This window comes from Nerophis lumbriciformis, linkage group LG24, assembly GCF_033978685.3.
Source record: "Nerophis lumbriciformis linkage group LG24, RoL_Nlum_v2.1, whole genome shotgun sequence".
NCBI lineage: Eukaryota > Metazoa > Chordata > Actinopteri > Syngnathiformes > Syngnathidae > Nerophis > Nerophis lumbriciformis.
In genome coordinates, this window is record NC_084571.2 from 19,188,651 (window position 1) to 19,212,500 (window position 23,850).

The following is a 23,850-nucleotide window of genomic DNA, read 5'->3' on the forward strand; positions in this document are numbered from 1 at the left end:
GCCGTGTGATGAGGTGGCGTCTTACGCCCGTGTGCAGCTGGGATAGGCTCCAGCACATAAGGGACAAGCAGTAGAAAATAGATGGATGGATAAAATCCTATTTTTAGCTGTTTTAGCTTGTAAAAATCATTGCTGTTTACACATCGATCTCTCGAGATTGTTTTACTGTATTTTCTTTCTCTGTCCACCAGGGGATTGCTCCTGAGCCGATACATTTGAAGATTTTTTCCCCAAAAGTCCTTAATCTCACCCTGGTTGATCTACCTGGGATAACAAAGGTAAAAAACCGACGAGGTGATTATGAACACAGCTAATACTTCTACAACATTGTGTTCTCTCAGGTTCCTGTTGGAGATCAGCCCGAGGACATTGAGTCGCAAGTTCAGGAGATGATCTTGTCCTTCATCTCCAATCCCAACTCCCTCATCCTGGCCGTGTCCCCGGCAAACTCGGACTTGGCCACCTCTGATGCCCTGAAATTGGCTCGCGAGGTCGATACAGATGGTAAGACATTTGAAAGTCTTCTTTCTTTCATGTTTCTTGCTTCTTTACTTGTTTACAGTTACACGACATGTAGCAGGTAGGACATTTAAGATAATTAGACACACTGGACTTGATTTAATAGTGCCCGCGTTTTCTTTACCATTCGTTTGTTTGCTTTTGTCATTACTGCCACAAGTGGTGGAAAACTGTATTACAACTGCGACACACTGCAGTAAAGTGCATCCCAAAAGAGCAGAGGGCTCTATAACTCCTAACTTTACAGAGCTCTGTAACTAGATGCCTGAAGACCCTTATTTTCATAACATGTAGACAAAACAGTAATTAGGGAACAAAAGGACAAATCAGATGTTGACTGATAGTGGAGTGAAAGTAATGCTAAATATCACACTTTAATGATATGTATAAATCAAATACTTATGTTCGATGTAAAAACATGTAGAAAAGCACATACATTTGTATTTAATCGCTTTAATTGCCGCCATTAGACTAGATTTCTTAGATTGACAAATTGGAAAATTAAGTCAATCCACCATATTTTCCACACTATAAAGCCCACCGGTGTGTGTGTGTGTATATATATACAGGTAAAAGCCAGTAAATTAGAATATTTTGAAAAACTTGATTTATTTCAGTAATTGCATTCAAAAGGTGTAACTTGTACATTATATTTATTCATTGCACACAGACTGATGCATTCAAATGTTTATTTCATTTAATTTTGATGATTTGAAGTGGCAACAAATGAAAATCCAAAATTCCGTGTGTCACAAAATTAGAATATTACTTAAGGCTAATACAAAAAAGGGATTTTTAGAAATGTTGGCCAACTGAAAAGTATGAAAATGAAAAATATGAGCATGTACAATACTCAATACTTGGTTGGAGCTCCTTTTGCCTCAATTACTGCGTTAATGCGGCGTGGCATGGAGTCTATGAGTTTCTGGCACTGCTCAGGTGTTATGAGAGCCCAGGTTGCTCTGATAGTGGCCTTCAACTCTTCTGCGTTTTTGGGTCTGGCATTCTGCATCTTCCTTTTCACAATACCCCACAGATTTTCTATGGGGCTAAGGTCAGGGGAGTTGGCGGGCCAATTTAGAACAGAAATACCATGGTCCGTAAACCAGGCACGGGTAGATTTTGCACTGTGTGCAGGCGCCAAGTCCTGTTGGAACTTGAAATCTCCATCTCCATAGAGCAGGTCAGCAGCAGGAAGCATGAAGTGCTCTAAAACTTGCTGGTAGACGGCTGCGTTGACCCTGGATCTCAGGAAACAGAGTGGACCGACACCAGCAGATGACATGGCACCCCAAACCATCACTGATGGTGGAAATTTTACACTAGACTTCAGGCAACGTGGATCCTGTGCCTCTCCTGTCTTCCTCCAGACTCTGGGACCTCGATTTCCAAAGGAAATGCAAAATTTGCATGGTTGGGTGATGGTTTGGGGTGCCATGTCATCTGCTGGTGTCGGTCCACTCTGTTTCCTGAGATCCAGGGTCAACGCAGCCGTCTACCAGCAAGTTTTAGAGCACTTCATGCTTCCTGCTGCTGACCTGCTCTATGGAGATGGAGATTTCAAGTTCCAACAGGACTTGGCGCCTGCACACAGCGCAAAATCTACCCGTGCCTGGTTTACGGACCATGGTATTTCTGTTCTAAATTGGCCCGCCAACTCCCCTGACCTTAGCCCCATAGAAAATCTGTGGGGTATTGTGAAAAGGAAGATGCAGAATGCCAGACCCAAAAACGCAGAAGAGTTGAAGGCCACTATCAGAGCAACCTGGGCTCTCATAACACCTGAGCAGTGCCAGAAACTCATCGACTCCATGCCACGCCGCATTAACGCAGTAATTGAGGCAAAAGGAGCTCCAACCAAGTATTGAGTATTGTACATGCTCATATTTTTCATTTTCATACTTTTCAGTTGGCCAACATTTCTAAAAATCCCTTTTTTGTATTAGCCTTAAGTAATATTCTAATTTTGTGACACACGGAATTTTGGATTTTCATTTGTTGCCACTTCAAATCATCAAAATTAAATGAAATAAACATTTGAATGCATCAGTCTGTGTGCAATGAATAAATATAATGTACAAGTTACACCTTTTGAATGCAATTACTGAAATAAATCAAGTTTTTCAAAATATTCTAATTTACTGGCTTTTACCTGTATATACTGTATATGTATGTATGTATGTATATGTATATATATATATATATATATATATAAAATATATATATATATATATATATATATATATATATATATATATATATATATATATATATATATATATATATATATATATATATATATAACATAAATATATATATATATATATATAATGTATGTGTGTATATATATATATATATATATATATATATATATATATATAAAATGTGTGTGTGTGTGTGTGTGTGTGTATGTAGCCACCCCTTTGCTCTGATTACTGCTTTGCACACTCTTGGCATTCTCTCCATGTGCTTCAAGCACACCTGTGAAGTGAAAACCATTTCAGGTGACTACCTCTTGAAGCTCATGGAGAGAATGCCAAATGTGTGCAAAGCAGTAATCAGAGCAAAGGGTGGCTATTTTGAAGAAACTAGAATATCAAAAATGTTTTCAGTTATTTCACCTTTTTTTTTTTAGTACATAACTGTACTTTTAAGTACAATGTGTTCATTCACAGTTTTGATGTGACAATTTGGCAACACTAAATTGGCCCTAGTGTGTGGATGTGAGTGTGAATGTTGTCTGTCTATCTGTGTTGGCCCTGCGATGAGGTGGCGACTTGTCCAGGGTGTACCCCGCCTTCCGCCCGATTGTAGCTGAGATAGGCTCCAGCGCCCCCCGCGACCCCAAAGGGAATAAGCGGTAGAAAATGGATGGATGGAATCTACAATGTAAATAGTCATGAAAATAAAGAAAACACATTGAGGAGAAGCTTTGTCAAAACTTTTGGCCTGTATATTTCAGAAGAAAAAACAATTTGCCATAAATTAGCCGCAGATGTATACGTTGTGAAATTAGTTATTTACACAGAAATATTTTATAAATGTTTATTTACATACCTTAATTGTTTCCAAACGGTGCTGATCAAACAAAACAGAAGTCATGGTCATGGACCCACGAGCTGCGCAAGCTAGCTCTCCAATCAGCTAAACAGACTCAATAACTCCTTAGGTGACGTTTTGGTGAATTTACGAAAAATTAAACAATACAAAAAGAATGTCAGTGTAAGTTAGTAATACTAACACAGACACTCGTAAACGTGTTAGCATATTTGCTCATGCTAATGACGCTAGATTGATTATATTACGATACCACGTACAAATGAGCATGAAAACACTCCTACAGACATCACACATGGGACACTTTAGTAAGTAAGAATTGTTTTAGTTATACTGTAAAACTTACAAACGTTGCTTGGAGTGATGAAGAATTCATACATGTAGAAACGCTTTGGTGAGCTAGAAGACGGCAATTGTACTTCAGGTTCAAAGCTCAGTCTAAACAGAAGGGCAATACAGCATTGCAGTGCCTGCAATGCTGTATTGGAACTTGTCCAAAAGATGGCACCATAGCACAAACAATAACACACCCATTCAATGTGTTTGCTTTTTTTGTGGTTTTTTTTGCATAATGGCCGCACCGTTTGAATTAGCCGCACCGTTTTATAAGCCGCAGGGTACAAAGCGTAGGGAAAAAGTAGCGGCTTTTTATGACAATTGATTTTTTTTCTTTAATGATTTTTTTATGGGATGGGAAAGTCTTTCTGAATGTTGTGTTTCTGAATGTTCTGTTTCTATATGGCGGAATACTGCTGACGTTATGTTGTTCCCGTTAAGGCCCAAAACTAGTTGAGACTGGATCAACAGTGCAAGCACTCAACAATTACCATGAATCTTAACAATGCATTCATTTTATTCATTCCCAATCAGTACTATTGTCTGTTGAGTGTCCTCACACTGTGGTAATGTCCACATCAGGTCGACGGACTCTGCTGGTGGTCAGCAAGCTGGACCTGATGGACGCGGGGACAGACGCTCTGGAGGTTCTTCTTGGTCGGGTCATTCCAGTCAGGCTCGGAATCATCGGGGTGGTTAACAGGTTTGCCATAATAGTGATAAATAAACCTAAATACTCGTTTTTCCCCCCTCAGTACCCAAGTCGTTGTCCTTGGATGACTCATGTGTCCTTATTAGGAGCCAGCATGACATCAACACTCAGAAGAGCCTGCAGGACTCCATGAAGGATGAGCAGGTCTTTCTGCAGCGTCACTACCCTTCGTTGGCCTCCCGATCCGGCTCTCGCTATCTGGCCAAAACGCTCAGTAGACTGCTCATGCACCACATCCGGGACTGCCTGCCGGACCTCAAGACCCGTGTGACTGTGCTCAGCGCCCAGTACCAGGCGCGCCTCAACAGCTATGGCCAGCCGGTGGAGGACCACAGCGCCACCCTTCTGCAGATTGTCACCAAGTTCGCTAGCGATTACTGCAACACCATCGAGGGAACGGGCCGCTACATTCAGACCTCTGAGCTGTGAGTGTGATATGCATGATGTTTCTTTGGAATCATTTCATCAGTACAGTAAGATATTTTGTTACCCTTCACAAATTTTAAAGAAAGGGTGTCCAAACTTATCCACGGAGGGCCGCACACTGAAATATGAAAGCATGCAGAGGATTTTTCATATTCAAAACCAAGGTTGTATGGTATACCGGTACTAGTATAGTGTTGCGGTACTAAAGAATCAAAAACGGTACTATACTTGGTTTGAAAAGTACCGGTTCCCCATATTTATTTTTTTAACGGGCATGACGGCGCATCGTCACGTCACACGACATTGCTGGTTTTACCAGCAGAGGAGCATGTTCGGCAGCGCACACACACAGAGTACTTACAAGCAGACACAGTGTGTAGACAGAAAAGGGAGAATGGACGCATTTTAGTGTAAAAAGTAAAGATAAAGGTGAAGTTATAACACTGAAACACCCTCAGGAAAAGGTGCTTTAAGACATGGATAGCTCGCTAGCAGCTAATGTCCATCTGCAATCTGCAGTATTTTAGCTACTTCTAAATCACTAATCCTGGCCTCCATGGTGACAAATAAAGTAAGTTTCTTGCAAGTAGCATGATCACTGGAAGACGAGGAATAGCTAAACATGCTTCATTCACTACACACCCTAGGAGGATACAATAGCTCACCGGCAACAAACGTCATGGGTGGATCTACACCTCACATCCACTGTAATTATACCAAGTAAAAGAGTGTATCTCGTCGATACCACTGTGATTACATCAATATTTTTTATCGTCACAAAATCTTTTTTCTTTTTTCAAAAAAATTCTTATTATGATTATAATCTCAGGAAATACGTCCCTGGACATATGAGGACTTTGAATATGACCAATGTATGATCCTGTAACTACTTGGTATCAGATCGATACCTAAATGTGTGGTATCATCCAAAACTAATGTAAAGTATCAAAGAAGAGAAGAATAAGTGATTATTACATTTTAACAGAAGTGTAGATAGAACATGTTAAAAGAGAAAATAAGCAGATATTAACAGTAAATGAACAAGTAGATTAATAATACATTTTTACAGTTTGTCCCTCATAATGTAGACAAAATAATAGGTAGATAAATGACACAATATGTTACTGCATACGTCAGCAGACTAATTAGGAGTCTTTGTTTGTTTACTTACTACTAAAAGACAAGTTGTCTAGTATGTTCATTATTTTATTTAAGGACTAAATTACAATAATAAACATATGTTTCATGTACCCTAAGATTTTTTGTTACAATAAAGACACTAATGACATTTTTTGTGGCCCCTTTATTTAGAAAAGTATCAAAGAATCGAAATACATTTTGGTACCGATACCGGTACAACAGAGACAATCCTACCATCCATCTATCCATCAATTTTCTACCGCTTGTCCTTTTCGGGGTCACAAGGAGCCTATCCAGCTGTACTGTACAATATATAGTAACCCAAATTTTGGTGAATGGTAAACTTCCCAAAACTATTAAATATCTATAGATCAACTTTCAGATTTAGCCGTTGACATACAGTTTTAATTTTTTTTCAGTTTCATGCCCCTTTTGTCAAAACCCTCTGTGTTTAGTAGGACAACACAAAACATGCAATATTTTTCTCCCAAAATGTTCAAAGTGGAATATTCAATGTGAAGTAATTGGAGCCTTAAATGAATCAATAATTCACAACAACATTGCTCTTCTTTCAGTATTATTTTTGAGCAATGACAGCTTGAAAAAAAACTCAGACTAAAGCTCTCGGGGATCCTAAACGCCCCCCACTCATAAAGTGTTGAAAGTAAGTCTTGCTGTTTATCAAAGTTTTACTTTCAATGCTTAAATCTCTAGATCAACTTCCGATCCATCCGTCGATTAGAAGTTTTTAGAATTTTTTGAAGTAAAAAAAACTGCCTACATGGCAGCCTTGTGTTATTAATGTAAATATTGCAACATTTTCTCATTACATTGCACCTGTTTGCTCTTTTATTCCACTTATCGATATATTTTTTTTTGTAATATAATTTTTTAAATGTGTCGCAGGCCATAAAAAAATTAGCATAGGACTGCAAATGGCCCAGAGGCAGCACTTTGGACACCCCTGATTTAAGGTGAAAAGCAGTTGTTTGCTGTATTAAAAGCACATCCCTTCTTTAGTACGTGGCAAAACAGCGCTAACAAGCAAGATTAGCATCCTAGCTTAATGCATCTCCTCTGCAGCTGCGGAGGAGCCCGGATCTGTTACATATTCCACGAAACATTCGGCCGCACCTTGCAGTCCATCGACCCGCTGGGAGGACTGACCGAGCTGGATGTCCTCACTGCCATCCGCAATGCCACCGTACGTGCCCTCCCACTTTTGCACCTGAGCTGTGCTGGTGTGTGTATGCCCAACATATTATGTTTGCTATCCAGGGTCCACGACCTGCACTTTTTGTCCCAGAAGTTTCCTTCGAGCTGCTGGTGAAGCGTCAAATCAAGCGTCTGGAGGAGCCCAGTCTACGTTGCGTAGAGCTGGTCCACGAAGAGCTGCAGAGGATCATTCAGCACTGCTCGTCCTTTAGCACGCAGGTGACACTTACTGAACATGTCTGCTGTAACGTGTCTTTAAACTTTTCCAGGGCCACTAAACTGAAGTAAAGATGGACCCCCACGTTTATATCTTGTATAACATTGGCTTTTAAATTCAACTCTTCCAAAAGGTCCCTTTTAGGGTTGTACAGTATACCGGTACTAGTATAGTATCGCGGTATTAATGAATCAAAAACGGTACTATACTCTGTTTGAAAAGTACCGGTTCCCAATATTTTATTAATTTTTTTTTTTAACGGGCATGACGGCGTGTCGTCACGTCGTGAAATTGCTGGTTTTACAAGCAGAGGAGCATGTTGGGCAGCGCACACACACAGAGTACTTACAAGCAGACACAGGGTGTAGACAGAAAAGGGAGAAGGGACTCATTTTGGTGTAAAAAGTAAAGATAAAGGTGGAGTGAAAACACTGAAACACCCTCAGGAAGAGGTGCTTTAAGGCATGGATAGCTAGCTAGCAGCTAACATCCATCCACAGTACTTCTAAATCACTAATCCTGGCCTCCATGGCGACAAATAATGTAAGTTTCTTACATGTACCATTATCACTGGAGGATGAGGAATAGCTAAACATGCTTCACTACACACCATAGGAGAATACAATAGCTCACCAGCGTCACAATGTAAACAAATGCCATGGGTGGATCTACACCTGACATCTACTGTAATGATACCAAGTACAGGAGCGTATCTAGTCGATACTACAATGATTACATCCATATTTTTTTGCATCAAAACATCTTTTTTTCTTTTTTTAAAGTTCATATTATGTTTATAAAGTCAGTAAATACGTCCCTGGACACATGAGGACTTTGAATATGACCAATGTATGATCCTGTAACTACTTGGTATCGGATCGATACCTAAATGTGTGGTATTATCCAAAACTAATGTAAAGTATCAAAGAAGAGAAGAATAAGTGATTATTACATTTTAACAGAAGTGTAGATAGAACATGTTAAAACAGAAAATAAGCAGATATTAACAGTAAATTAACAAGTAGATTAATAATCATTTTAACAGTTTGTCCCTCATAATGTAGACAAAATAATAGGTACCGGTAGATAAATGACACAATATGTTACTGCATACGTCAGCAGACTAATTAGGAGTCTTTGTTTGTTTACTTACTACTAAAAGACAAGTTGTCTAGTATGTTCACTATTTTATGTAAGGACTAAATTACAATAATAAACATATGTTTCATGTACCCTAAGATTTTTTGTTACAATAAAGACAATAATGACATTTTTCGTGGTCCCATCTATTTAGAAAAGTATCAAAGTATCAAAACACGTTTTGGTACCGGTACCAAAATATTGGTATCGGGACAACCCTACTCCCTATTAGACAGGTGAATACAGGTGGTCCTAGGGTTATGAACAACTTCTGTTCCTCGATATTGATTTTAACTAAGATCTTATACCTAAAATATCAATAAGTCTATACAAGAATTCATTAAAACAATAATAAAAAGAGAACAACTCTTTATGTGAACTACTTTTCTGAGCACCGTCACGCCACACAAAGCCAACCACACAAACTTCACAATAAAAGCACCGAACTAAATAATAACAATCCCATATTTAAGACTGAAAGTGAGCCGGGTCGCCCCCAAAATGTCAGCACTTATCCCTCACCACATTTCTGACACGACTCTTTCTGTTCATCAACCAATAAGAGAAGAGCACTTATTGACAATGTTTACTGCTGCCCCATTTTTGTTGTATTCTATTTTTTTAATGCAAAACAATAGAACCCCATCAACTGAGTTAGACCACAGAAAGCTACCTATAAGTGTCTTCAGTGGCATCATGACATCATAACACTGATATACTTGTGGGGTGCGGGGGCGTGCTCAATATGATGTCATGCAATCATTTGCATAAATGCATAGATTTTCTTTGATAAGGCTAAAAAAATGTATACATACATTTAAAAACAAATCTGTGTTATTAGTACTGGTAATTAGTATCAACATATTTTTTTCTTATAATTGATAATTTTTTGCTCAATTTTTTTTGTTGTTGCTGTTATTGTACAATGTAACACAGGCTGCACTTTGAGAATGTATCAAGTTTTTGTAGACTTCTCCAAATCCTTTTTTAATTATTCTTTATTCAAATCAGCTAGCAACAAACCTAGCATCTTTTTCTAGTGTTATTGTAGACTGTACTGGTGTTGAAAGACTTCTGTCGCTGCGTCACACTTGCTTACTTTCTCTCCTTGAGAGAATGCCACCATCAATGTTCCTTCTAATTTGTCATGTGTGAGCAAACACAAAAACTCCCTGAGCATTCAGTGGAGCACATGTGAGCGACGTCAGACGTGCACACTGTGGCCACACCTGCAGCACACCTGTCCCAAACCTGACTAAATAACAGGTTACATTTCTTATTATAATCAAATGACAGCAGTCATTTCCATGAGATTATTTTCTAATAATTTGGCCAATTTACAATGACAATAACAACAACTATTGTTTTTCATGAGGTGTGGACTAGTGTTGTATGTCTGGGTGGGTGTCCTGCTGGGAAATAGTTTGTACCCCTTTAGTTCCCATTAAAACATTCTCATGTTGCACAATGAGATGTAAGCATGGGCTGTACATTCCTGTAACTTTCTGTTTGCAAAATATATCTTTTTATTCGTATTTCTTTAATATAATAACAGCATTTCATGATTAATATTTATAAATTAAGATTCTTAATAAATGGCAGCGGAATAAGCACACATTAGATTGGTAAGTCATAGTGTAACCACCTGGAATTACACGTTATGGGCGGTGTTGGAGTTGTCCGACGTTTTGTGTGGCTGTAAACGCATCACAGGCTAAGATTAAGATTAAGATTAGTTTATTTCAAAAGGGACATTGCAATTTCATAAAACACATGACTACACATGGTTAAAAAAGCCACAATTAGCCAGAAGGCTAGTTTTCATCTGTAGTCCCTTGGCCATGATGTAAAGAAGGCAGTAAATCTAAGTGCCATGAGTGTGTGTGTTGGCGCAGGTGAGAAAGAGCGAGCGGCAGATGACAAAGTTGGTTTTGGTCTGGTTTGTACGGCAGAAAATGACCAGTTTTGCTCGATATAAGTTTTTTTTTTACTATGTTTTTGTTGTGGTTACGGCCGACAAACAGATTTGCTCAATAAAGTGATGGATGGAATTCATGTCCTCCTTAAAGTGTCTCGACAGACGTTACAATAATTGAACAGTGATGTCGAAAAGTGTTTTCTCTGTTGTATCGTCAGTTACATTGAAAATGATTATGCGTTTATTTTTTTATTAGATTTTGTGCGTGGCATAGATTTGCCGTGCCAGAGGACGGGCGAGCAGTGCGCAGGAGCGCACTTTAGAAGGAACGTTGGCCACCATCCTCCTAATATTTGCACATGGTTGTATGCTATATTAAACCAGGGTTTCTTAACCATTGTTGGGCCGCCAAGAAATGTATGTTGTAAAACACTTTTTCCTGCTTGTGTTCAAACAAGTTGTTTCTTAAGTGCAAAGATTATGACTAAAATAGTGAAGCTGTATTTTCATTTGCACATTTTTTTTAGGAATCATATACATTATTATTTAATATGCATTTAGTTAGCATTTATTCATTTTTAGCACTGCATAATTTTATGTAATGGTGTTTTTCATCAGTTTTCAAGTCCCTTCTTTAGCATAATATTTGATTAGTATTTATTTTTGTAATCATTATCAGCCTGACCTAAGCTTTGATAATAATCCAATCCAATCAATCCACTTTATTTGTATAGCACATTTAAACAACAAAAATGTTTCTAAAGTGCTGCACAACAAAATTAAAAACAATATTTAAATATTATCCTTAGCTCTACCAATGACTGAATAAAACCCCCAAAAAATAAATATAAAACCAATATAAAAATAAATATGATTAAAAACGATTTTAAAGGGTAAAACCAATTAAAACAATAAATAAAAATACAAATTTAAAAACACATATAATCTCTGTGATGAACACATGCTTTCATATCAGTTGACAAGGTTTGTTAAATTGTAAGCAGGTTAGGTATAATTATTGAATACCGTTAAAATAGGGTTGTCCCAATATCCATATTTTGGTACTGCACCAAAATGTATTTCGATACTTTTCTAAATAAAGGGAACCACAAAAAATATCATCATTGGCTTTATTTTAACAAAACATCTTAGGGGACATGAAACATATGTTTATTATTGTAATTTAGTCCTTAAATAAAATGTTGAACATACTAGACAACTTGTCTTTTAGTAGTAAGTAAACAAACAAAGTCTCCTAATTAGTCTGCTGACATATGCAGTAACTTTTTTTTTTGTAATTTTTTTAATTTTCCTGAGGTAACTCTCCTGAAGGAATCAATAAAATACTATCTATCTATCTAACATATTGTGTCATTTATCATTCTATTATTTTGTCAACATTATGAGGGACAAACTGTAAAAATGTATTATTAATCTACTTCTTCATTTTCTGTTTTAACATGTCACACTTCTGTTGAAATTTAATAATCACTTATTTTTCTCTTCTTTGATACTTTACATTTGTTTTGGATGATACCACACATTTAGGTATCGATCCGATGCCAAGTAGTTACAGGATCATACGTTGGTCATATTCAAAGTTCTCATGTGTCCAGGGACGTATTTCCTGAGTTAAAAAAAAAAAAAAAAAAAAAAACGAAAATAGATTTTGTGATGCTAAAAAATATTGATGTAATCATAGTAGTATCGACTAGATACACTCATGTACTTGGTATCATTACGTTGGATGTCAGGTGGAGATCCACCTATGGCGTTTGTTTACATTGTGACGCCGGTGAGCTATTCCTCGCTTCCTAGGGTGTGTAGTGAAGCATGTTTAGCTATTCCTCATCTTCCAGTGATAATGGTACGTGTAAGAAACGTACTTTATTTGTCGCCATGAAGGCCAGGATTAGTGATTTAGAAGTCGCTAAAACACTGTGGATGGATGTTAGCTGCAAGCTAGCCAGCCATGTCTTAAAGCACCTCTTCCTGAGGGTGTTTCAGTGTTATAACTTCACCTTTATCTTTACTTTTTACACCAAAATGCATCCATTCTCCCTTTTCTGTCTACACACTGTGTCTGCTTATAAGTACTCCGTGTGTGTGCGCTGCCCAACATGCTCCTCTGCTCGTAAAACCAGCAATGTCACGACGTGACGACGACGCGCCGTCATGCCCATTAAAAAGGGGGGGAAGACCGGTACTTTTTAGAGGCAGTATAGTACCGAATATGATTCATTAGCAGTGTTGGGACTAACGCGTTACAAAGTAACGCGTTACTGTAACGCCGTTAGTTTTGGTGGTAACTAGTAATCTAACGCGTTATTTTTTAAATTAAGTAACTCAGTTACCGTTACTACATGATGCGTTACTGCGTTATTTTACGTTATTTTTTATGTAGTATCGGCTAGAAACTGAGGATCTGATCGTGTTTTATGGCAGCGAAGCAGAGACGTGCTTCTGATTCTTCCTCTGCGCTCTCTGTGTGTGTGTGTGCGGGTGTGGGGAGGTGAGGGAAGGGGAGGGGAGGGGGGTGCGCAATAATAACCGTTGGCCAACAAAAAAGTAACCACAGAACACTATACGACTATACGGTATAGTGTTCTGTGGTTACTTTTTGGTTGGCCAAGTGGACGTGACGGCAGGCTGTCCTCACTCAGGTCCGCACGGACCTGGAGGGGCGTGCCTTAAGTCCGGCTGGAAATCGGGAGAAATTTGAGAGAATGGTTGTCCCGGGGAGAGGCAAGTATGAGATATTCTCCCTTCTTTTCTTTTGTCGAGCACAATTTAGTTAAATGTAAGTTGTGTCTTGGATCAAAGATCCCGTCGAATGCCCAAAACAACAATTCAAATCTGCCTGGTTAGGCTCTGTGTATGTCACGTGTGCCTTCCTTAGGTGAAGCCAGCTTTACAGCTATGTTGTTGATTGATTGATTGATTGAAACTTTTATTAGTATGTTGCACAGTACAGTACATATTCCGTACAATTGACCACTAAATGGTAACACCCCAGTAAGTTTTTCAACTTGCTTAAGTCGGGGTCCACTGATTCATGATACAGATATACTATCAAATATATACTAACATCATAATACAGTCATCACACAAGATAATCATCAGGGTATATACATTGAATTATTTACAATCCGGGGTGTGGGATATGGAGGAGGGAGGGGGGGGTTAGGTGTGGTTGGTATCAACACTTCCGTCATCAACAATCAGCATCAACAATTGCATCATCAGAGAAATGGACATTGAAACAGTGTAGGACTGACTTGGTAGGATATGTACAGCAAGTAGTGGACACAGAGAGAGAGATCAGAAAGTATAAGAAAAAATGTCTACATTTGATTATTTACAATCCGAAGAGGTATTATGTGGAAGCGAGGGTGTTAGTTTAAGGTTGTAGTTGCCTGGAGATGTTCTTTTAGTGCGGTTTTGAAGGAGGATAGAGATGCCCTTTACTTTACACCTGTTGGGAGTGGATTCCATATTGAAGTGGCATAGAAAGACAATGAGTTAAGACCTTTGTTAGTTTGGAATCTGGGTTTAACGTGGTTAGTGTTAGTGTTATTATGCTGTTTGTTACTTATGTATGTTATGTTGCAGCTATTTAAAATAGTTTTGTCAATTTGTTCTGGCCTGAAATAAATTGGCCCTTTGAAACATATCTTTGTCTTTGTGTGTTGTATGTAGAGCACATTGCTTAGCAGAGTTCAGTGATGCAAATGCATGTCAAGTTGATCAACAGATTGTATTATTCTCCAGTGCAATAACAGTACTGAAATGAAGGCTAAAAGGGCATTAATGGGAGCTTTAAAAACAAAAAGTAGAAGAAGTAACTAAATAGTTACTTTTCACAGTAACGCATTACTTTTTGGTGTAAGTAACTGAGTTAGTAACTGAGTTACTTTTGAAATAAAGTAACTAGTAACTGTAACTAGTTACTGGTTTTCAGTAACTAACCCAACACTGTTCATTAGTATACCGGTACTAGTATCGGTATACAATATACCGTAATTAAAGAAGACATTGAAACCATGTGAAATAGATACTACATACCGGGAAGATCTAGCAAAAGACAGAATAACATGGAGAGCTGCAATCAATGAAGGAGTGACAAAGTATGAGGACAAAATAACATCTATGGTACTTGAAAAAAGGAGGAGGAGACTGGAAAGAAGTGTCATGCCAAAATAGGGCTGGGCGATATGGCCTTTTATTAATATGTGGATATTTTTAGGCCATGTCACGATACACGATACAGTGGGGCAAAAAAGTATTTAGTCAGCCACCGATTGTGCAAGTTCTCCCACTTAAAATGATGACAGAGGTCTGTAATTTTCATCATATGTACACTTCAACTGTGAGAGACAGAATGTGAAAAAAAATCCAGGAATTCACATTGTAGACATTTTAAAGAATTTATTTGTAAATTATGGTGGAAAATAAGTATTTGGTCACTTCAAACAAGGAAGATCTCTGGCTCTCACAGACCTGTAACATCTTCTTTAAGAAGCTCTTCTGTCCTCCACTTGTTACCTGTATTAATGGCACCCGTTTGAACTTGTTATCTATAAAAGACACCTGTCCACAGCCTCAAACAGTCAGACTCCAAACTCCACTATGGCAAGACCAAAGAGCTGTCGAAGGACACCAGGAAAAGAATTGTAGACCTGCACCAGACTGTTAAGAGTGAATCTACAATAGGCAAGCAGCTTGGTGTGAAAAAAAACAACTGTGGGAGCAATTATCAGAAAATGGAAGACATAGAAGACCACTGATAATCTCCCTCGATCTGGGGCTCCACGCAAGATCTCATCCCGTGGGGTCAAAATGATCATGAGAACGGTGAGCAAAAATCCCAGAACCACACGGGGGGACCTGGTGAATGACCTGCAGAGAGCTGGGACCAAAGTAACAAAGGTTACCATCAGTAACACACTACGCCGACAGGGAATCAAATCCTGCAGTGCCAGACGTGTCCCCCTGCTTAAGCCAGTGCATGTCCAGGCCCGTCTGAAGTTTGCCAGAGAGCACATGGATGATACAGCAGAGGATTGGGAGAATGTCATGTGGTCAGATGAAACCAAAATAGAACTTTTTGGTATAAACTCAACTCCTCGTGTTTTGAGGAAGAAGAATACTGAGTTGCATCCCAAGAACACCATACCTACTGTGAAGCATGGGGGTGGAAACATCATGCTTTGGGGCTGTTTTTCTGCTAAGGGGACAGGCCGACTGATCCGTGTTAAGGAAAGAATGAATGGGGCCATGTATCGTGAGATTTTGAGCCAAAACCTCCTTCCATCAGTGAGAGCTTTGAAGATGAAACGTGGCTGGGTCTTCCAGCATGACAATGATCCCAAACACACCGCCCGGGCAACAAAGGAGTGGCTCCGTAAGAAGCATTTGAAAGTCCTGGAGTGGCCTAGCCAGTCTCCAGACCTCAACCCCATAGAAAATCTGGGGAGGGAGTTGAAAGTCCGTGTTGCTCGGCGGCAGCCCCAAAACATCACTGCTCTCGAGAAGATCTGCATGGAGGAATGGGCCAAAATACCAGCTACTGTGTGTGCAAACCTGGTAAAGACCTATAGTAATCGTTTGACCTCTGTCATTGCCAACAAAGGTTATATTACAAAGAATCGAGTTGAATTTTTGTTATTGACCAAATACTTATTTTCCACCATAATTTACAAATAAATTCTTTAAAAATCCTACAATGTGAATTCCTGGATTTTTTCCCCACATTCTGTCTCTCACAGTTAAAGTGTACCTATGATGAAAATTACAGACCTCTGTCATCATTTTAAGTGGGAGAACTTGCACAATTGGTGGCTGGCTAAATACTTTTTTGCCCCACTGTATATATCTGGATATTTTGTCTTAGCCTTGAATGAACACTTGATGCATATAATCACAGTAGTATGATGATTATGTGTGTCTACATTAAAACATTCTTCTTCATACTGCATTAATATATGCTCATTTTAAACTTTCATGCAGAGAGGGAAATCACAACTAAGTCAATTTACCAAAAGTGTATTTGTTAAACAGTTATTAAGCAGTGGCACAAACATTCATGTCATTTCAAAAACAGAAAGTGCAAGATTGTCAGAAACATTTTAAAACAAGCTATTAGTGCACTTTTGTGCATGATGTCACTAAGATGACATATCAAAACAACACTAAATTAAAGTGCACTATTTGTACAGAACGCCACTACAATACTTTTAAACAAAGTGCACTTTTGTGCATGATGTCACACAAGATATTTCAAAAACTGTCAAATAAAAATGAGCTGCATAGTAGGAAATCAAATAGTTTATGTCCTTCGCTATGTGGTAGGTTCCTGCAAACGTTATCTCCTTCTGTTGTTGACTATTTTTTTCATACGATGTTGATGTGGAAATGGTGGGTTGGGCATTTTGTGGGTGTGGCACCGAAAGGAGATGTTGACATGCGGAGTTTCAAGCACTCTTCACTCTCTAGCGGGTGACTTATCAAATGATGCTACAAATTAGTAGTCCCGCTACTTTTTGTAGCAACGCTTTTGCCGCATAATTGACATATTACGGTTGTCTGTTCAACATCTTCCCGCTTGAAGCCAAACTACCGCCAGACGATGGACCCTGTGCTGTTTTTCTTGGGAATTAATTCTTCTTCCTCCATTTGTTACCAGATTCGCACCTTCTTTCTCTCTTATTACCACTCGCACCGCTGCGCTAGCACCACAGCTAACGTTACCCATGCCGCTACCTCTCTGCTCCGCGAGGGCGTATGACGTTGCACGAGTGACAGTATGTGACGTATGTAAGAAGGTGCGCTTGTTTTATGTCTCTGTGAGAAGAAGAGACAAGAAAGAGTGAGAAAAACCTGAAGTGTAATGCCCGCAGCTAAAAGCAACTGCCTGAGAACGTGAGTATATATCACAATATACTCATTTTATATATCGCACAGAGACAAACCCGCGATATATCGAGTATATTCCATATATCGCCCATCCCTATGCCAAAATGTATATTACTACCTGGTCTGATCTGTCTCATATGCGGCAGAAACTTCAAAGCTTGTATTGGCTTATACAGTCACTACAGAGCACATCACTCTTAGGGACCATGGACCCCTATCAACGAGCAACTGTACAACCCTACGTTCAAATCAAGAGTAAGATGACTAATTCAGGTTAATATGTGAGTGACCCCTCTGTAGTAGAGAAGTTTGTCCCCCGAGGTCAAAAAGGTGAACCCCTGTTTTAAAGTACATCCACATTAAGACATGCTACTATGTTACAATCTTGCTTAAGTCATCTCAACCTTTTGTTTCAGCAGTGCTGTTTCCGTGATCTTTTTTCGCTGGCTGAATATTTGGTGCATCACTGGTCAATAGTGCACAAAAACGACATGTAGGGTAAACCCTGTAACATCTGTCTCTATTTTTACCAAGGAGCTTTTGAGATTCCCCAAACTGCATGACTCCATTGTGGAAGTTGTGACTGGATTACTGAGGAAGCGCTTGCCGATTGCCAATGAAATGGTACTCCTCATCTGTTTTACTTCCAAGCTTTAGTTACCAGACGCCTTTTTTTATTTACTGATCTTGTGCTCCAGGTGCACAACTTAGTAGCAATAGAGCTGGCCTACATCAACACCAAGCATCCAGACTTCACAGATGCAGCACAGGTCTCAGCATCTGTCAACAGCCAGCAGGTAGTTATTTCATTGACAACTGCCTCACATTCAGACATCAGACCACCTTTAAACAGTCATTCTCCTGTGGGTTCATTAGGCAGAGACCCTTGATGGAAAGCGCTGGAAGAATGAGAAGGTTGCTGAGGAGAAAGTCCCAGCTGCAGGCTTTGGCAGTCCCAGCAAAGGCCAGCCTATTAACCTTCTTGACACAGTGAGTACCAGCAACAGGCTCTCTTTCCAAACAAGCCTTTTAATACACTCTTAACTCCAGCCTACTCATTCCTTCATGATGATATCAGTGCACAAGCTGAACACACACAAAGCTACTAAAGTTGCCAGATAAATGTATATACTCGGGTTGTCAAATATTTTGGTACCGGTACCAAAATGGATTTTAATACTTTTCAGTACTTTTCTAAATAAAGGAGACCACAGAAAATGTCATTATTGTAACAAAAAATCTTAGGGTACATGAAACATATGTTTATTATTGTAAATTAGTCCTTAAATAAAATAGTGAACATAAAGTGAAGAAGTGAATTATATTTATATAGCCCTTTTCTCTCGTGACTCAAAGCGCTTTACATAGTGAAACCCAATATCTAAGTTACATTTAAACCAGTGTGGGTGGCACTGGGAGCAGGTGGGTAAAGTGTCTTGCCCAAGGACACAACGGGGATTGAAGCGGGGATTGAACCTGCAACCCTCAAGTTACTGGCACGGTCGCTCTACCAACCGAGCTATACCGCCCCAATATACTAGACAACTTGTCTTTTAGGAGTAACTAACTAAACAAAGACTCCTAATTAGTCTGCTGACGTATGCAGTAACATATTGTGTCATTTATCTACCTATTATTTTCTCTACATTATGAGGGACTAACTGTAAAAATTGATTATTCATCTATTTGTTCATTTACTGTTAATATCTGCTTATTTTATGTTTTAACATGTTCTATCTACACTTCTGTTAAAATGTAATAATCACTTATTCTTCTCTTCTTTGATACTTTACATTAGTTTTGGATGATACCACACATTTGGGTATCGATCCGATACCAAGTAGGGACAGGATCATACATTGGTCATATTCAAAGTCTTCATGTGTCCAGGGACATATTTCCTGACTTCATAAACATAATATGAATTTTGAAAAAATAATAGAATAGAGTTTTATTTGTCATTATTACAGTGAACAGGTTCAAAGAACTACGAAATTGGAGTAGATCCCCTAAGGTGCATACACAATAATTTAGAAATATAAATAGTGAAAAAAAAGATAAAAAAGAAGATATGTATCTATATATATGTATATATCCACACACATGCATATATCCATACATATGCATATATATACATATACACATATGACATTTTGCACAATATAGTCCGAAAAAATTAAAAGACATGAGGACATGACGGACACGTTGTGCTCACTGAGGCCTGTTTAATGCTACTATGCCTCTTGGGTAAAAACTGTTTTTTAGTCTATTTGTGCCCGCTTTTAGCACCCTATAGTGTCTGCCTGAGGGTAGCAGTTCTAGGTGGCAGTACCCGGGGTGGAATGGGTCTTTCAGGATGCTCTGTGCTTTCCTGAGACAGCGGGAGCTGTACAGGTCAGCCAGGGAGGGGAGGGGGCATCCGATGATCTTCTGGGCGGTCTTTACGACCCTCTGGAGCGCCTTTCTCTCTGCAGCCGTGCTGAACCACACGCAGATGCAGTAGGTCAGGACTGGGTGAAGATCTTAGTAAATACCCCAGCCAGCTGGTCTGCACAGTCCCTCAGTACCTATCCCAGGGCCCCATCTGGGCCCGTAGCTTTCCTCGGGTTCACCGCCCTCAGCGTGCACCTCACCTCATGCTCCTCCAGTATAAGGGTAAGGCTGCTGTGGGTGTTAGGTGGGGGTGTTGTGATGCCCACAGGTGTCTTTCTCTCAAATCGGGCGAAGAAGTTGTTTAACTCCCCCGCTCGAGAGGCGTCGCCGTCAGCCGAGGGGTTACTGGGTCTGAAGTTGGTCATGTGTTGAATTCCTTTCCATACCTCCTTGGTGTTGTTGCTCTGAAGGCGGTCTTCCATTTTCCTCCTGTGCTCCGCTTTTGCCTCTCTGATACCTCTCTTCAGATTGGCTCTGGCAGCACTGTAGAGTGCCTGGTCCTGCGCTTTGAAGGCACTGTTTCTCTCTTTGAGTAAGCCCTGTACTTTTATTTCATCCAGGGCTTCCTGTTGGGGTAGACCCGGATGCGCTTGTCCACTGTGACAGTGTCTATGCAGTGTTTGATGTACCCCAGGACCGCTGCTGTGTACTGCTCCAAGTCTTGAGTTTTCAAAAACTTACCAGTCTGTTGTTTCAAAGCAGTCCTGCAGCTGTTCCATGGCTCCCTACGGCCATGTTTTGACCGTTTTGGTTATGATAGGAGCACTTCTCCTTATTGGTATGTAAGCTGGTAACAGGAACAGGGACATGTGGTCACTCTTGCCTAGTTGAGGTAGTTGTTTGGCTCTATATCTATTTTTTATGTTGGAATAGACTTTGTCCAGTGTGTTAGCTCCCCTCGTAGCACACTTCACATGTTGGTGTAGTTTAGGGAGCACCTTTTTCAGGTCGGCATGATTAAAATTCCCCGCTATGATGTGGATTGCGTCGGAATATTTGTTCTGTTGTGCACTGATTGTATCGTGCAGCAGAGCTACCGCCGTGCTAGCGTTAGCATCGGGAGCTATGTACACGTTAGTGATCAGGACAGAAGAGTGCTCCCTGGCTAGATGAAAGGGCACCTTAATATGAAAATGTAATGTTAGTGCGGCCCGTGAGTTTTATATGAATGCCGCTTGACAGCGTCATACTTGCCAACTCTCCCGATTTTTCCGGGAGACTCCCGAATTTTAGGGCATCTATTCTCTCGAATATCTGCTGATTTTCACCCAAACAACAATAGTAAGGGCGTGCCGTGATGGCACAGCATTTAGCACCCTCTACAACCTGTACAAACAGCGTGCCAGCCCAGTTACATGTTTTATGAGGCTTCTGCAGACACACATGAGTGACTGCAAGGCATACTTAGTCAACAGCCATACAGATCACACTGAGGGTGGCGATATAAACAACTTTAACACTCTTACTATATGCGCCACACTGTGAACCCACACCAAACAAGACTGACAAACACATTTCGGGAGAACATCCGCACCGTAACACAACATAAACACAACAGAACAAATACCCAGTATCCCATGCATCCCTAACTCTTCCGGGCTACATTATACACCCCCGCTACCACCAAACCCCGCCCCCCGACCCTGCCCCCCCACACATCAACTGTGTCTGCTTATAAGTACTCTGTGTGTGCGCGCTGCCGAACATGCTCCTCTGCTGGTAAAACCAGCAATGTCACCACGTGATGACGCGCCGTCATGCCCTTTATAAATAGGGGGAGACGGGGTACTTTTTAGAGGTGGTATAGTACGGAATATGATTCATTAGTATCGCGGTACTATACTAATACTGGTATACCATACACCCCTACCACAAAATAATACAAGTATATACTCTGGTTGGTCTTCTATCATATATTTATGGCTATATTCCAGGCGGTCCCCGTGTCTCGCAAGCTGAGTGCGAAGGAGCAGAGGGACTGTGAAGTCATCCAGCGGCTCATCAAGTGTTATTTCCTCATCGTTCGCAAGACCATCCAAGACAAGTCAGGCACACGTGGACCCTAGTTGTGTCGTGTGGCCGTACTCATGGTCTTGCATTGTGTGTGCAGCGTCCCCAAGAGCGTCATGCACTTCCTGGTCAACTTTGTGAAAGAGCATCTCCAGAGCGAGCTGGTGGGTCAGCTCTACAAGCAGCCGCTGCTGCAGGAGCTGCTCATCGAGTCGCAGGACACGGCACAGCAGAGGACAGAGGTGGCGCAGATGCTGGAGGTGAATTTGGACGACCAGAAAAAAACATTTGGGATTTATTTACATTAACTCTCTTGTTTTCTTTCTCAGGCCCTTAAAAAAGCCAATAACATCATCTCTGAGATCAGAGAGACCCACCTGTGGTAGCCAGAGGACACACACCCTCTTTTGCCTGGACCTCATCTGTATGTGTGTGTGTGTGTGTGTGTGTGTGTGTGTGTGTGTGTGTGTGTGTGTGTGTGTGTGTGTGTGTGTGTGTGTGTGTGTGTGCGCGCGCGTGTGTCAGTAGCCCCACTGTCTCCTGGACCAATGAGCATAGCACATTTAGGCTCCACGCTCGCCCTCAGCAGGGCTTCTCACTCAGGCCACATCACTTCAATGTGAACAAACTCCTTTTGTCATGTTACACGCTAACAACATGTGGAAAATGTATGTTTCCCGGCTGTCCGTGTACAAAGCGGGGGTCGAGGATCGAGGGAGGCAGTCCAAAGTCCAAAGGGGAAGTCGAGGCGCACAGCTCAATCATGGAAGACACGGGAAGCATACGATAACAGAAGATTACGTTCTGGCGACGGATAGCAGGTTGAGCAGGCTCTTGAAGGCAGTACCTCTCAATAGCGCCAGGTGCGTAGATTGCCGGTGAATGATTGCAGCTGCCGGCTGCTGCAGGGCGTACACGCGCCCGGCGCTCCCCTGGAATTGCGCGGCCGTGGGTGCGTCCCGAGGCGCGCTCCCAGAGGCGCAACCAGCAGAGCGCAAAGAGGAGGGTACATTGGAATACGCTCTGGCCGTGACAGATATTGTATAAAACCCAACAGCAGTGAAGTTGTCACGTTGTGTAAATGGTAAATAAAAAGAGAATACAATGATTTGCAAATCCTTTTCAACTTATATTCAATTGAATAGACTGAAAAGACAAGATATTTCATGTTCACACTGGAAAACTTTGTTTGGGTTTTTTGCAAATATTAGCTCATTTGGAATTTAATGCCTGCAACATGTTTCAAAAAGGCTGGCACAAGTGGCATAAAAGAGTGAGGAAGTTGAGGAATGCTCATCATAGACTTATTTGGAACATCTCACAGGTGAACAGGCTAATTGGGAACAGGTGGTTGCCATGATTGGGTATAAAAGCAGCTTCCATGAAATGCTCAGTCGTTCACAAACAAGGACGGGGCGAGCGTCACCACTTTGTCAACAAATGCTTGAGCAAATTGTTTCTCAACCAGCTATTGCAAGGAATTTAGGGATTTCACTATCTACGCTCCGTAATATCATCAAAGTTTTCAGAGAATATGGAGAAATCATGGCAAGGTCGAAAACCAACATTGAATGCCCGTGACTGTTGATCCTTCAGGCAGTACTACATCAAAAAGCGACATCAGTGCGTAAAGGATATCACCACATGGGCTCAGGAAGACTTCAGAAAACCACTGTCAGTAACTACAGTTGGTCGCTACATCTGTAAGTGCAATTTAAAACTCTCCTATGCAAAACCAAAGCCATTTATCAACAACACCCAGAAACGCTTCGCTGGGTCCGAGCTCATCTAAGATGGACTGATGCAAAGTAT

The 23,850-nt window shown here is 40.4% G+C and overlaps 1 protein-coding gene across 2 annotated transcripts in view; it reads left to right on the forward strand.

Moving 5' to 3' along the window:
- LOC133620343 (dynamin-1-like protein) overlaps positions 1 to 23,850 on the forward strand; it is a 38,744-nt gene that overhangs the window by 14,242 nt on the left and 652 nt on the right. For both annotated transcript variants that reach the window (XM_061981766.2, XM_061981767.2), the window contains 12 exons: positions 192 to 278; positions 342 to 504; positions 4,495 to 4,615; positions 4,711 to 5,049; positions 7,274 to 7,394; positions 7,469 to 7,624; positions 18,130 to 18,219; positions 18,294 to 18,392; positions 18,472 to 18,585; positions 21,963 to 22,072; positions 22,139 to 22,298; positions 22,368 to 23,850. The exon at positions 22,368 to 23,850 is cut by the window's right edge and continues 652 nt beyond it. In XM_061981766.2, the coding sequence (XP_061837750.1) occupies positions 192 to 278; positions 342 to 504; positions 4,495 to 4,615; positions 4,711 to 5,049; positions 7,274 to 7,394; positions 7,469 to 7,624; positions 18,130 to 18,219; positions 18,294 to 18,392; positions 18,472 to 18,585; positions 21,963 to 22,072; positions 22,139 to 22,298; positions 22,368 to 22,424 (1,617 nt within the window). In that variant the 3' untranslated portion in view covers positions 22,425 to 23,850. The remainder of the gene's footprint in view (positions 1 to 191; positions 279 to 341; positions 505 to 4,494; positions 4,616 to 4,710; positions 5,050 to 7,273; positions 7,395 to 7,468; positions 7,625 to 18,129; positions 18,220 to 18,293; positions 18,393 to 18,471; positions 18,586 to 21,962; positions 22,073 to 22,138; positions 22,299 to 22,367) is intronic.